General features: G+C 40.7%; 1 protein-coding gene across 2 annotated transcripts in view; it reads right to left on the reverse strand.

The window, feature by feature from the left end:
• Positions 1 to 699: 699 nt before the first annotated feature.
• Positions 700 to 14,565, reverse strand: part of LOC139392078 (KH domain-containing, RNA-binding, signal transduction-associated protein 3-like) — a 139,513-nt gene continuing 125,647 nt past the window's right edge. Inside the window, exons 8-10 of one of the 2 annotated variants that reach the window (XM_071139771.1) lie at positions 6,268 to 6,326; positions 2,814 to 2,952; positions 700 to 733 (exon numbers count right to left, since the gene is read on the reverse strand). In XM_071139771.1, coding sequence (XP_070995872.1) covers positions 2,861 to 2,952; positions 6,268 to 6,326 — 151 coding nt within the window. In that variant the 3' untranslated portion in view covers positions 700 to 733; positions 2,814 to 2,860. Of the gene's footprint in view, positions 734 to 2,009; positions 2,953 to 6,267; positions 6,327 to 14,565 lie in introns of those variants that run through there. The other variant, XM_071139770.1, reaches the window with a different exon arrangement.

The raw sequence follows: 14,565 nt of genomic DNA on the forward strand, positions 1-14,565 counted from the left end.
GTAGAGTTCCACATATTTTTAATAAATCGAAACTCATCAAACAAAAACAATAAAGCAGAAACTAAACGTGACGCTACTGGTGTGCACACAGGGACCTATCTGTAGACAAGATCCCACAAACACAATGGGGAAAAATATGATCCCCAATCAGAGACAACAATAAACAGCTGCCTCTGATTGGGAACCATATCAGACCACCATAGAAATACAATTCACCTAGATGACCCACCCTAGTCACTATCATGCCCCAACTAACATAGAGAATAAACAGCTTTCCATGGTCAGGGAAAGCTTGCCATTAGGCTTGCCATATCAAAGGAGTTGAATACTTATTGACGCAATACATTACAGCTCTTCATTTTAACTTCATTTGTACAAAATTCTAAGAACTTAATTCCAGTTTAACATTATGAGGTATTGTGTGTAGGCCAGTGACACAAAATCTAACTATAATACATTTTAAATTCAGGCTGTAACACAACAACATGTGGAAAAAATCAAGGGGTATGAATAATTTCTGAAGGCACTGTAGTAGACTACTTTTGACCAGGGCCCATATGGTTCTGGTCAAAAGTAGTGCACTATAGCTTTTTAATCTTGGCTAATACTGTATTTGTAACAAAAGCGCCCTGGTTATGTTGATTTAAACGAGGAGAATTATCCGAAGAATAGCGTGGGTTGCAACTCACCTTCAGAGCTTGGGGGTGTTCGGACCGTGGGCTCTGGCACCAGCCTAAAATAAAGGAAATAACATGATTGATTACAATAATAAAGGTACAGAAAGAAAACAAACTACTGCAATTTAAAGTGATCCAGAACAATTATTTTAGTATGGTTAAAGAGTCATTCATTTTACTTACAATACAACATATTTTATCTAAGTCTTATAATACACTTATTGCACACCAAACTTTCTAGAAATATTACAGCTATTTATATTCTTTTTTTAATGTTTTATATCGAAGTCTAATTAATCCCCAGTGTTGACTTTTAAACCCCTTCAAGATTAAGAAAGACTTAATAAAGAACAACATATTAAAGTTCATTTTGGTTTTAGTGCTTTATGTTTGTCAGTCTACGTTAGGGTGAGGTTAGGTTGGTTTGATTACCTTGTGGAACGGATGGACGGAGATCTTTTAAAACAGCTACTGTCTGTCTGCCGTCCTCTCAGTGCGGAGGTCAGCTGGGGTTCAGAGGTCAGGGGTCATTTAGAGTCTCTCTAACGGAGGGGCATGGCCAAAGGGCAGGGGCCACATGGGTCTTTATAGACTGAGAGATAGAGGGCCACACCACCAGAGGGGAACACAGGGAGTAAAACAACAACAGAAACGATTTCCCCTCCATACAAATTCCATACAATTGTGTGAAAGCCATTGCTTACATCCAGTAGAAAAGTTATGAACAGTCCCTAGGAGTTTCTCCTGGTGTCACTGCTTGTCGCCATTAAAATGTAATAGCACCGTCTATTATAAGATGCTCAAAGTGAGTTATTGTCAGATAGGCAAGAGAGACAATACAGGTGCCGATGCCATTGTTACTGTATATGTTAGTGTACAGTACCTATGCTGTAACACAATCCGTTTTATTAAGAGATAACATATGACAAAACACACAACATCAAAGACTTAAATCTGTGATTGACATTGTATCAAAACCATTCCCTACAAAACATTACCTGAATTGTAAAATACAAGTATGCGACACAGTTCTTACAAAAATGCTGTTGTTTTTGTTGCTGGCATTCAGTTTTAAGATTTTTCATACAAATAACGTTAACTTTTATGCGGTTTGACATGTTATGATATTATTCAGACGCTAATTCTTGATCAACATGGTCTCGCTCAGGAGTCTATACATTCATTACGGTACATAAAAACCTGTATTAGAGTGAGCACTTCAATATTATCATCAGCATCATTCTTTCCAATGTTAGTTTTGTTAGTTTAGATTATAGTGTTTTTCTATTTAGCTATGTAAATACAGAATTAGGCTCTTGAACACAAACTTACTTCTTTCAAAAAGTTTATTGAGCATCAACCAAGAAGAAAAATGTAAAGGGCCTACATAAGCAGAGAAGGTTGATATGCTAATACACTATTTCTACTCCCAGACCAATTCTACATGGTTTAACGTCTCAAGAAACGGATTTTTACATTGTCTGAAAGCATTTCAGGTTTTTAAACCCCTAAAAAAATAATAGATTGGAATTAATTATTAAGAGCTTTACATAAAATGTTTTGTAGCTCTTGATTCTTTAAAAAAAAAAATTTTACTGAAGATTTTTACACACAAAAAAAAGAAGAGAATGGCCTGTGAATGTAGATTGATTAAAGGGGGGAATTAAACAGAAACACACACGTCTACACACGTTTTAAGATAGGAATAAAACAGCTGACACTATCCACAATGATTCCACACCATGCTTGTATAAGCCCTTTAACACTAGAGAACTATCATTTACAAAAGGAGATCAAACAACAATATGTATTTCAGGATCGTTCTGTTTTCTGATTGGAAAGGTTTCATTTACAAGGGACACAATTGACCAATCACCCCCGGGAAAAAAATATCTACAATACTTCACCTCTCTACAACTAAATCACTAACATATTAAAGTGACCAATCCCTCTATAACCAGGTCCATAGTATTTAGATATCTACTTGTTTAGGAGTGGGTAGATGGACTAAAATATACACATTATTCTGGTGAAAACAGTCTTGATATGATACCAGGTTTTTTCTGTTTTTAAAACCCACATTTATGATTGAGTGTTTTTATTCTAAAAAGGGAGCGTCCGTATAAAATCCATTACTTGATGACACGTCCGTGAGGGATTGTGCAGGTTGTTGCATAATCAGTTCAATATCTGGAGTAGGGCGTCTCTCTGTACACTCCCTTGGTCGTCCGTGCAGCTGGCACCTTGCCGCGATTAGTTGTCCACTCCTCCTGACCTGTTTTATAGGGAAACAACAGTAAGAAACACTTCTACACACACACTTTTGTGTAACTCAGATGTTTATGTCATTTTTACCCTGACGTCAAGAGGTTATTGGACAAAATGGTTTTATATTTTCCTTAGCCTGGAACTGAGGTAGGCATTCAGCTATCATACTTTAATCAGGTATCAATCCTGTCAAAAATAGTTAAATTATGTCAAGGTTCTGTCTTCATCAGTGAACACAAATCAAGCATCATGGACTTTCTGGTCACAAAATCCTTTGAGAGTCTGATGTTGATATGGCTTATCCAACTGGAACAACAGAAGACTCCCACAGCCTCTGTAGTTCAAACAAAAAATCCACCGAGAAGCTTGTCATTCACCTAGAAGGATGCATTTAGATAATTGAAACAGAAGATCAAATAGCTACTTGAAAAGAGACAGTGTAGTGGATCCTAGCAAAAGGGCACAATAACCATTAGCCCAAATCAGACCTCATTCAGCCCCTCTGCTGTCTATGTGCCAAGTGCCTGCTGCATCGATGGCAGCCTTTGTGTGATCTCTAGCCAGCAGAGTCTCATCCCCGGAGCAGAGCAGAGGCTCACAAAGAACAGTTTTTTCCCTGACATGGTCTCTGCTGGCAGCCCATAACCAATGGTTTCTAATTAAACCTGTCACCGTTTCTCTGGCACTCACTTTAGAGAGACAGTGACCAAGGTAACCTTGTGTTTAGAGATCAGCTATGTACCATCAACTCTGTTTATCATTTAAACAGCCCCTTCCTTTGAACTGTCAAACACCTCTTTATTTTGACCTGTTAGAAAGCATTTAGTGTGGCGCTGTTACCCGCTGTGTGTGTCTGTGTGTGTCAGTGTGTGTCTGTGTGTCTGTATGTGTCTGTGTGTGTCAGTGTGTGTCTGTGTGCCAGTGTGTGTCTGTGTGTGTCTGTGTGTGTGCTTTGGAGGTTAGTTCTTTACACTTTTACACCAGAGTTTACACCAGAAACTTTACACCAGAGTTTACACCAGAAACTTTACACCAGAGTTTACACCAGATACTTTACACCAGAGTTTACACCATAAACTTTACACCAGAGTTTACACCAGAAACTTTACACCAGAGTTTACACCAGCAACTTTACACCAGAGTTTACACCAGAAACTTTACACCAGAGGTGTAACACAATGGTGTTCGGTTACAAGCCCAAAGCTCTTACAGGCTCCTAGGCTACCTGCCCTATGTTATGGTCAATTACAAAGTTAACATGGATCAAAGAACATATACTGTAAGTCCTTCATGTTGCAGATAGTGTCTCAGTCTGGTGACAACTGTATACATTTACTGTGAAGTGCTGTAAGAGTTGACATCTGCCAAAGCAAGAGGAGACCTGGGTAATGAGGTGACATTAACGGCTCAGTGACTGAAACAGGAACCAAACAGTGCTCAAGTCATTACACCAGAAAATAAAACTATGGTTAAAGCTATATTAGAAAACCAGACGTCAAGGCATATCAGTTACTCTATCACTCATGGTTTATGTACGAATACAGTCGAGGCATTGTGTAGACGTAGCCATGCCCCGCTTTATAGAATTACTGTGTCTTTATCAGACATCCCCCAACCTTTATAATAACATAATTGTATTTGACATTGTCAGAAAAATGAGCACTGTCCAATGGAGTTGCGTAAAAGAGGTCTAATTCAGTTGTGAAACAGAATAATCATTCAGCAATTATTTTAGCATTATATTGACAAAGAACATGCCTCATGTTATCCCATCACCTGGCACCCTGAATAATACTAATGATACGTCTACAACAAATGTGTCCCAAAAATGTATGTGGCGCCTACTCAGGGAAATTACATTGCACGTGGGTTCGAAAACCCTTAGAGTCAACTGACGCACCGGTGCGTCAATCTAAATAACATAAGAAAAAAATCCCCTTCAAAATCCGTCAGTTTAAACTAAAGATATCCGTCTCAATCTACCGCATCTGCTGATATAGCAGATCCACATCTGCAGTGAAAGGTGGCAGAGCTGTGTTTGCCCATGAAACATCTGGAACACAGGTCTTCTCACAAAAACATCAGTCGCTTCCGAACTCGTTCACCTACCTATTTGGACCTCTCTATGGAAAGGCTAGACTCTCACCAACACAATGGTATTTCGCTCTACAACCCCCATAAGTGTCAGGAGACTTGTCTGAAGAAGATACAGTCTATGTGCCAACTTCTGTTTGTAGCGTCCGAACCGTTTGGGCTACAAACTAATCTGAACCCACTGTGGAAAAGGGGAGATTCTCAGAAACACAATGGTGTTCTACATTTTGCTTTATGACCCCCACAAGTGTCACGGGACTCGTCTGAAGGTAACAGGCACCGGTTAAAAAAAATGAATGAAGATGAAGATAGTTTTGTGCCTACCCAAAAAGAGGTTAAATATGTGTAATAATAATATATATATATATATATATATATATATATATATATATATATATATATATATATCTTTCCTGAGCTTTCTTATATCTCCTAGCTATAGGACAAACACTTCACTTCATTAACACTTACCATGTGTTTTTCAGTGCATTTACAACATGTTATTCAGTGTGTTTCTCTGGGTTATGGTAGTGTAATGAAACAGCAGGGAGCAGGTTTCGAACCCTCGACCTTCGAGCCTGAGGTCCGGCGCGCTATCGACTGTGCCGCAAAAGCATGCTCGTGCGGCAGAGTCGATTTCCGCGCTTATAAACCCAGGGTCGTTACACTACTCCCTCCTTTCTTATAAACCCAGGGTCGTTACACTACTCCCTCCTTTCTTATAAACCCAGGGTCGTTACACTACTCCCTCCTTTCTTATAAACCCAGGGTCGTTACAGTAGTAAAGGCCAAATTCAATATTTTATCAAATACTTTCCTACTTAATTTTTTTTTATGCCTAAAGGGGTCCAAAAATTCAAAATCAAATAGCTAAATGAGCCATAATGTGACCATCTTTAGCATTATATTGACAAAGAACATGCCTCATGTTATCCCATCACCTGGCACCCTGAATAATACTAATGATACGTCTACAACAAATGTGTCCCAAAAATGTATGTGGCGCCTATCAGGGAAATTACATTGCAGCTAAATGACGCACCGGTGCGTCATAATGTGAAAAAAACAAACAAATCTTTAAACAATTCCAGATGTCAGCTAAGAACCCCCCCCCCCCCCCCTTTAAGAATTAACAGCATTCAAACTGCTGACGAACAAAGAACCACATTGAACAAGACAGTATTCATTTCAACAACATTTTATGTTAATAAAGCAGTTAGTAACTCACCATATGACTCGTATGATTCCTCACCATTATCGTGTCCGTACTCATAATAATCGTCTGAGCTGTGTAAGGAAAGAAAGAGGAGATATGCATCAGAATCGCTTTTTAACAATAAAATGACACGCCCGGGCCTTTTCTTAATAGAGAACAATAGAGGTTGCGGTTTCTACAACACACAGGCATCAAATCATTACCTGGAATGTGAATGACATTAACTGTTCGGGAAAGTGAAGTAATGTCAACGTGAGAAAATGATGTGCAGAATTGATGTACCGTTCCGCAGTATGTAATCATAAAGATATACTCTACATGGCATTACAAACATACGGAAAAGGTTCATACAGAATGTTTCTTTCATAACTATGCCTTCCCTCTCTTAGAGGATGGCTGTGTCCATCCCCCCCATGTCCTGTCCCATAACAGAGGATATGGAGATATACTGTATATGAGAGATGGCACCTGTAATGAAAAATAAAACGGCTGTCTTGAATTGTGGTTCATTTCTTTGCTATTCTTAATTTATTTATCAGCGGTGCCCGTTGACTTGCTGACAGAACAATCGTGTGCTGGCATCATTCAGTATCAGACCTATCATTCAGACCCAGAAAGGTTATTCATCATAAAGCTGCCATAGAGCCGACACTGGCGGCCCATCACAGCTGAGTCCCCCCCCCCCCCCCCCCCCTTCCCACCCCCAGCCATTATCACCTTGGCTGATAATGGAGAACAGCAGAACCAAACAAAAATGGCCCCAGCCATTATCACCTTAGCTGCTGTAGGTTCATCTACCTCAGTCGATCTATAAACACACAGCCTCTTAGCTATACAATTGTAATGCTATACCCCTGAAAGAGGAGAAATATGAGAACTGATTCACACTGACACGTAGCATCTGTTCAGTCAGTTGTAATGATGAATTGCGTATCATCAACTCGTAACATAGATATCTCATCTCTTTGTATTCCTAGGCATTACTAATCAAGCTCTGCACAAACAGACATCAATGGCGCACACAGATGATCGTATTATCACATTCACATTAATTATTAGAATATTACTTACAATTCTGTATTAATATCAGTGATGGGGCGGCATGTAGCCTAGTTGTTAGAGTGTTGGGCCAGCCAGTAACCGAAAAGTTGCTAGATCGAATCCCCGAGCTGACAAGGCAAAAATCTGTTGTTCTGCCCCTGAACAAGGCAGTTAGCCCACTGTTCCTAGGCCGTCATTGTAAATAAGAATTTGTTCATATCTGACTTGCCTAGTTAAAATAAGGTTAAAAAAACTGTAGTGGTAAAAAAAGTGGGTGATGGAGATAAGAACAAACAACCACCAATGTATGAACTGTATAATTTGCATTATGATGGCATTTTAATGTAATTCTATATGGAAGATAGGAGATGTTCATATTGAAACATATCTTCTTTTTTTTGTTCCTTACTTGGTTGATGAGAAAGTTATTATGAGAACTTAGTAGCCTATTTTTTGCTCCTGCTGAGGTAAGCTCCGAATAACGTTAGCTTCCTACTTCATCCCTCTAGCTGGCTAAGTAATATTAGCCAGAGCCCTTCATAAGTCTCTGCGGCCAGCTAGCCTACTTGAGCCGACTTCCTCGACCTGTGCCGCGAGAGGGCAGAGCTAGCCATTTGAGAGAGTGGTGAATGTGCTGCTCAAAAGGCAAATCCGGGAGGCAGATACGGGGAACGCAGTGGAACATAACGAACAAACCCCTGTTCATGATTCCACTCGTTCGCAAAGATGCAGGCGAACTCAGTCAGATCAAGAATATAAGTTTTGATCAATGCTGGGAGCAATATATAGATTAAATTGATTTTCTTTATTGTGTACAAAATATATATTAGTGTTACTACAGTACAATAGGTCTATGACAGGGTCACTTCTCCTCTCCTCTCCTCTCTTTGGCTTAGTGCTAGAGGTGACACTGCAGGCCCATATATACACCAGATCAACACAGAAGGTTGACGTTTATGATTTTCTCATTTCAAAGCACTTAATCATTATTACACTTTGATTGACAGCATGTTCTTTTGGGGGTGGGACTTAAAGACACAAGCTGACATGAACAATTGAAAATCATGTAAGGGGACAGAGGGGGAAAAACGTCCATTGTTGTGGATCTATAAACGTCTGCTTGAGACATTGTCCAGAGAAGGCATTCATGTTGGGTTTCTTCCCCGGGGAGATCATTGACTTGGCATGAAGATTGCATTGCTCACACAGCTCATGACTCAACCAGTGAACAATAACAGCAGAAACAAAAGCAGCCTTTTTCCTCTTATCCAAACTGGATCCCTGCTAAGATGTGAGTGATTATTTATGCTCTGTGTCCACAAAGAGAAGCCAGACGTTGTTATTCAGAGTGTGATGTTTTCCAATCAACCCTCACAGCAGAGGTACCACTGTGAGACTTTCACTGGTGTCCAGCTGCTAATATATACCTGACACCACTCATCATGGCTTTAGAGAGAAAACCAGAGAAAGAGAGAGAGTGTGAGAGAGAGAGATAGAGGGAGAGAGAGAGCGAGAGAGAGAGTGAGTGTGAGAAATATATATAGAGAGAGTAACAGAGAGAGAGAAAAGGAGAGGGAGAAGGAGAGAGAGAGCAAGAGAGAGAAAGAGATGCAACAAATTAATGCATGTTCTCTCTTTCCGTGTCTTGTACATTGTGAAACACCTGACAGGGTTTGTGGTAATTTGATTTCACACCATGTCTCAACACTGGGGTGTATTCTTCCCTGAGCGGAACCCCTCTGAATACACACTCAACTACAAACCGTTCTGCTAAAACGCCCTGGGAAGCTGAGGGGCTAAACAAGCGTCTCATCCTTCCTGTTGGTGTAAAGCTAAAGCCTACGAGGACCAATAACGGCAGTTAGGTCATCAGAGAGCTGCCAAGTTAAAGCTTTCCCCCTTTAAAACGACGAGAGGAGGACTCCCAAAGCTGTTAGGCACTTCTAATTTCTGGGATGACATTTTGTCAATATCCTCACACCTTTTCTCCTCTATTACCCTGGTCTGGTCAGTGAGTCCTCAGGCCTCAGGTACGTCCTGAAGGGCAACGATCCAGGTGAAACTAACTGCCCATATGCCCTTCAAGTAAAATACAGGCTGCATCCCAAATGGCACAGTCAAATGCCTCATAGCACTTTTATAGTGGCCCTTTGTAGCTCAGTTGGTAGAACGGTAGCATAGTGGTTTAAATTCCTGGGACTACCCATACATGAAATGTATGCGCGCATGACTGTAATTTGCTTTGGATAAAAGTGATTGCTAAATCACACGTATTAGAAACCATCCATCAACACTTTATAAATAGTCACTAATGGAGTAAACACGATGCTGTGAACGAGTCAGGGACTGAAACAATCCTGACGTACCCAACTGAAATCATGTTTTATGTTGTTTTAATCACAAGCAAACTCTGTAAACATTCCTTAACAGCTAATGATAGAGCAGAGCAAGGAGAAACCCAGAGCAATCTGTCTTAAAGTGCTGGCTGGCCTTGACCTTGATAAATGAACACCCATAGCGCCCATTAGCTAACCCTGTCTCGTGATCAGGAATGAGGGACTCTGACTCCAGACCTGCTCGTCCACAGGTATACCTACTGCCTGGCTCTCAGTTTTACAGATGTCTATAAATGGCTGATCTTAAGGAGTGATTTTGTCGTTTGCGCCGCCACTAAACAGATGGTGGTGTTACATCTGAATGATGTAGTACACGTCCCTGGTGGACTTTGCTTTCTTACACAGCCATTACTCTTCAGTTGCTCTGTGATAAACCTGCAGAGATATGCCAGGACATTTAGAGAGGATCCAGAGGTACTGAGAAGAACAATCTATAATCAGCAGTCATATCCAGAGGAGAGAAGACACTAAATATTTCATAGGTTTTCCAAAGCAAGAGGAAGACCATTCAACAGCATATTCAACAGGGTTTCCTCATACATTTCATGCAAATATAAGGGGCATTTTGATAGCAAGATAACTTAATTCCTATTGGGGTGGCAGGTAGCCTAGTGGTTAGAGCATTCGGCCAATACCCGGAAGGTTGCTGGATTAAATCCCCGAGCTGACAAGGTATAAATCTGTTGTTCTTCCCCTGAATTAGGCAATTAACCCACTGTTCCCTGGTTGGCTGTCATTGTAAAGAAGAATTTGTTCTTAGCTGACTTGCCTAGTTATATAAATAAAAATATTGACACATTTTAGAGTGGGTACAGTATGTATTTTGTATTTCATGGATTAAGGCTCTGGAAAATACAGCAAAAGGACCAAAAAATACAAAAATAGATGAAATATAACACAAAAGGAACTGGACTTGGGAGAATGTGTCCTGTATATTATCCAAAAAGAGGTGGGTGTAATTGAAATTGAAAACTCCCTCAGGAAAATGCTGTTGATTGCTTGTCTCAGCAGCTGATTGCGAAGGCAATCTGCACTGTTGGACCCTTGCTGCGCTGTTACAAAGACGGACTGAATGGTAAACGTCATGGATTTACATAATGCGTGACTATAATCATCTGCTTTGTCTGAATTTGACCCCCCCATGGTAATCAACTTATCGATGGTCAATCAATGTTCAGCAGTCAGGCCTACTGCATTTAAAGTCACCTCAGGTTCAGATTGTCTTGGTGAATGGATGGGGAGGTGACTGCAATGTTAATACAGCCCAAGCATGTAGACTGAGGTCGCATCCCAAATGGCATGCTATTTGACACCCTATGGCACCCAATAGTGTATTACTTTTGACTAGGGTGCATAGGGCTCTGGTCAAAATAAGTGCATTATATAGAGAATAGGAATCCCCATTTGGGATTCACCCTCATGTTCTCGGCTGTGCAATAAACTGGTATCATCCCGAGAGCGTCTGGAATCTCTCCAAGACAGCACCTGAGGCAGCAACAAAACAAAACACTTGTTTGGCCTTACAAGACTAAAATATCTCTAGTGTTGAAACAAATTAGCCTGACAAAACTAAAATATCTCTAGCGCTGAAGCAAATTAGCCAGACAAGACTAAAATATCTCTAGTGTTGAAGCAAATTAGCCTGACAAGACTAAAATATCTCTAGCATCGAAGCAAATTAGCCTGACAAGACTAAAATATCTCTAGTGTTGAAGCAAATTAGCCTGACGAAACTAAAATATCTCTAGCGTTGAAGCAAATTAGCCTGACAAAACTAAAATATATCTAGCGTTGAAGCAAATTAGCCTGAAAAAACGAAAATATCTCTAGTGTTGAAGCAAATTAGCCTGACAAGACTAAAATATCTCTAGTGTTGAAGCAAATTAGCCTAACAAGACTAAAATATCTCTAGTGTTGAAGCAAATTAGCCTGACAAGACTAAAATATCTCTAGCGTTGAAGCAAATTAGCCTGACAAGACTAAAATATCTCTAGCGTTGAAGCAAGTTAGCTTGACAAGACTAAAATATCTCTAGCGTTGAAGCAAATTAGCCTGACAAGACTAAAATACCTCTAGCGTTGAAGCAAATTAGCCTGACAAGACTAAAATATCTCTAGCGTTGAAGCAAATTAGCCTGACAAGACTAAAATATCTCTAGCGCTGAAGCAAATTAGGGCCAAAGACAGAAGTTGCTTGTCAAAAACAAAACATTACATACTGCTGAGAACTAAATTAGAACTATATTGAAATTATAAAATATGCAGGTAAAGTAATTATACGAAGTACCCATCTGAGAACTGCATGACCTCTGGTTCTTAGATAGAAATCAATACAATTCTGCTGAACTAATTTACTCTGTTGAACTAATGTACTGCAAATGTCTGCCAAGCCTGAAATACTTGGGAAAATACCAACATGTCACATATTTCCTAGGCCTAATCATGCCGAGAACTTGTAATAGTATAACTACTTGATTTCTTTTCCCACTATTTAACTGGGCAAGTCAGTTAAGAACAAATTCTTATTTACAATGGCGGCCTACCCCGTCCAAACACAGACGATGCTGGGCCAATTGTGCGACGCGCTATTGGAGTCCCAATCACAGCCGGATGTGATTCAGCCTGAATTCGAACCAGGGACTGTAGTGCTGCCTGTTGCACTGAGATGCAGTGCCTTAGACCGCTGCACCACTCAGGTACTTTACACAACTATATCCAAGATGGCGATGTCCCGTGTTAATGGTTTGTAAATAGTCTGTTTTTCATTTTTTCGTCTATATTTTAATCTCACATTCCATCTACAATCTAAATATACTTTCATGCAACCCGCCTCAACCAATGTGGTACGGATCTGCTATTTTTTATACCTTATAACTGGAACCTCCATCGCGAGCTTGCCAGCAAACTAGTTACTAGCTACGAGTCATTGTTAGGCAATGCTAACAGTCTTCACCGTTAGCTCGGTCACCAGCCAGCTTGAGCTCAGATAATTACCTGCCAGTCTGCACAGCGTGATATCAACTCAGAGCATATCAGACTGCCTTTCTCTACCACATCACCGCAAGCTCTGGACCATTACACTGGATCATTGCAGCTAGCTAGCTGCAACCTAGTGGCTATTGTTGGCTAACGCCTCTGTCCCGAAGCAAACCTTGAGCTTGCCTCAAGCTAAGCCCATCTCCCAGCCAGCCGATGGAGTATACCAGCTAATTCTTGGGCTACAATACCTCTTTTTCCAATTGGCCTGGACCCCTTTATTGTCGACCACATCGAACTCAGGTACTGTGTGTGCCTAACAGATCCTCTCTGCCCATTCATCGCCATTTACCCGTTGTTGTCTTAGCTCTCATTTGGGGAATTTCTCCCATTCTCCTCTGCAGATCCTCTCAAGCACGGTGAAGTTGGATGGGGAGCGTTGGAACAACTATTTTCAGGTCTCTCCAGAGATGTTCAATCGGGTTCAAGTCCGGGCCCGGCTGTCATGTGCCTTTTCCGTCTGGCCACTCCACCATAAAGGTCTGGTGGAGTGTTGCAGAAATAGTTGTCCTTCTGGAAGGTTCTCCCATCTCCACAGAGGAACTCTAGAGCTCTGTCAGAGTGACCATTGGGTTCTTGGTCACCTCCCTGACCAAGGCCCTTCTCCCCTGATCGCTCAGTTTGGCCGGGCGACCAACTCTAAGAAGAGTCTTGGTGGTTCCAAACTTCTTCCATTTAAGAATGATGGAGGCCACCATGTTCTTGGGGATCTTCAATGCTGCGGAATTTTTTTGGTACCCTTCCCCAGATCTGTACCTCGACACAATCCTTTCTCAGAGCTCTATGGACAATTCCTTCAAGCTCATGGCTTGGTTTTTGCTCTGACATGCACTGTCATATGTGGGACCTTATATAGATAGGTGTGTGCCTTTCAAAATCATATCCAATCAATTGAATTTACCACAGGTGGACTCAAATCATGTTGTAGAAAAATCTCAAGGATGATCAATGGTAACAGGATGCACCTGAGCTCAATTTCGAGTCTCATAGCAAAGTGTCTGAATACTTATGTAAATAAGTTATTTCTGTTTTTTAATTTTAATACATTGGCGAGGATGTCTGAAGACCTGTTTTTGCTTTGTCATTATGGGGTATTGTGTGTATTTTTCTGAGGATTTTTTGTTTGTTTGGTCCATTTTGGAGTGGGGCTGTTCCGTGGCGGGATGTGGGAAAAGTCAAGGGGTCTGAGTGCGTTCCGAAGGTATTGTATCTGTAATCTGATTACAATATTTTTGCTGGTAACATAACTGATTACAGTAACAGTTCTTTGTAATCAGATTACATGTAACTGATGACATGTAATCACTTCCCAACCCTGGGAATATGAGTTGTGTTTCTCAGTGTGTGTCAATGCTTTCTGCCTTGCTCTGGTCGGTTGTTATGGGTTTTCCGAAATGTTTTGTCACACCACTAAATTGTTTCAGTGTGTATGTGTGTGTGTACAGTATGTGTGTGTGAATATGTGTTCATACTCCCTGAGCAGTTACAGCTCATTGGGCTGCAGCGGATTCTGTCGTTCAATAAAAATGTTAAATATATATTTAAAAAAAATACATCTGAAATTTCCATCCCAGCTACAACATTTTATGTCAAGACAGAACTGCCGTAGGGGGTGGAGTTGCAATCTACTGCAGAGATAGCCTGCAGAGTTCTGTTTCACTATCCAGGTCTGTGCCCAAAACGTTTGAGCTTCTACTTTTAATAATCAACCTTTCCAGAAATAAGTCTCTCACTGTTGCCGCTTGTTATAGACCCTCCCTCAGCCACCAGCTGTGTCCTGGACACCATATGTGAATTGATTGCCCCCATCTATCTTCAGAGTTCGTACTGTTAAGTGA

The sequence above is a fragment of the Oncorhynchus clarkii genome, chromosome 32 (assembly GCF_045791955.1).
Source record: "Oncorhynchus clarkii lewisi isolate Uvic-CL-2024 chromosome 32, UVic_Ocla_1.0, whole genome shotgun sequence".
Classification (NCBI taxonomy): Eukaryota; Metazoa; Chordata; class Actinopteri; order Salmoniformes; family Salmonidae; genus Oncorhynchus; species Oncorhynchus clarkii.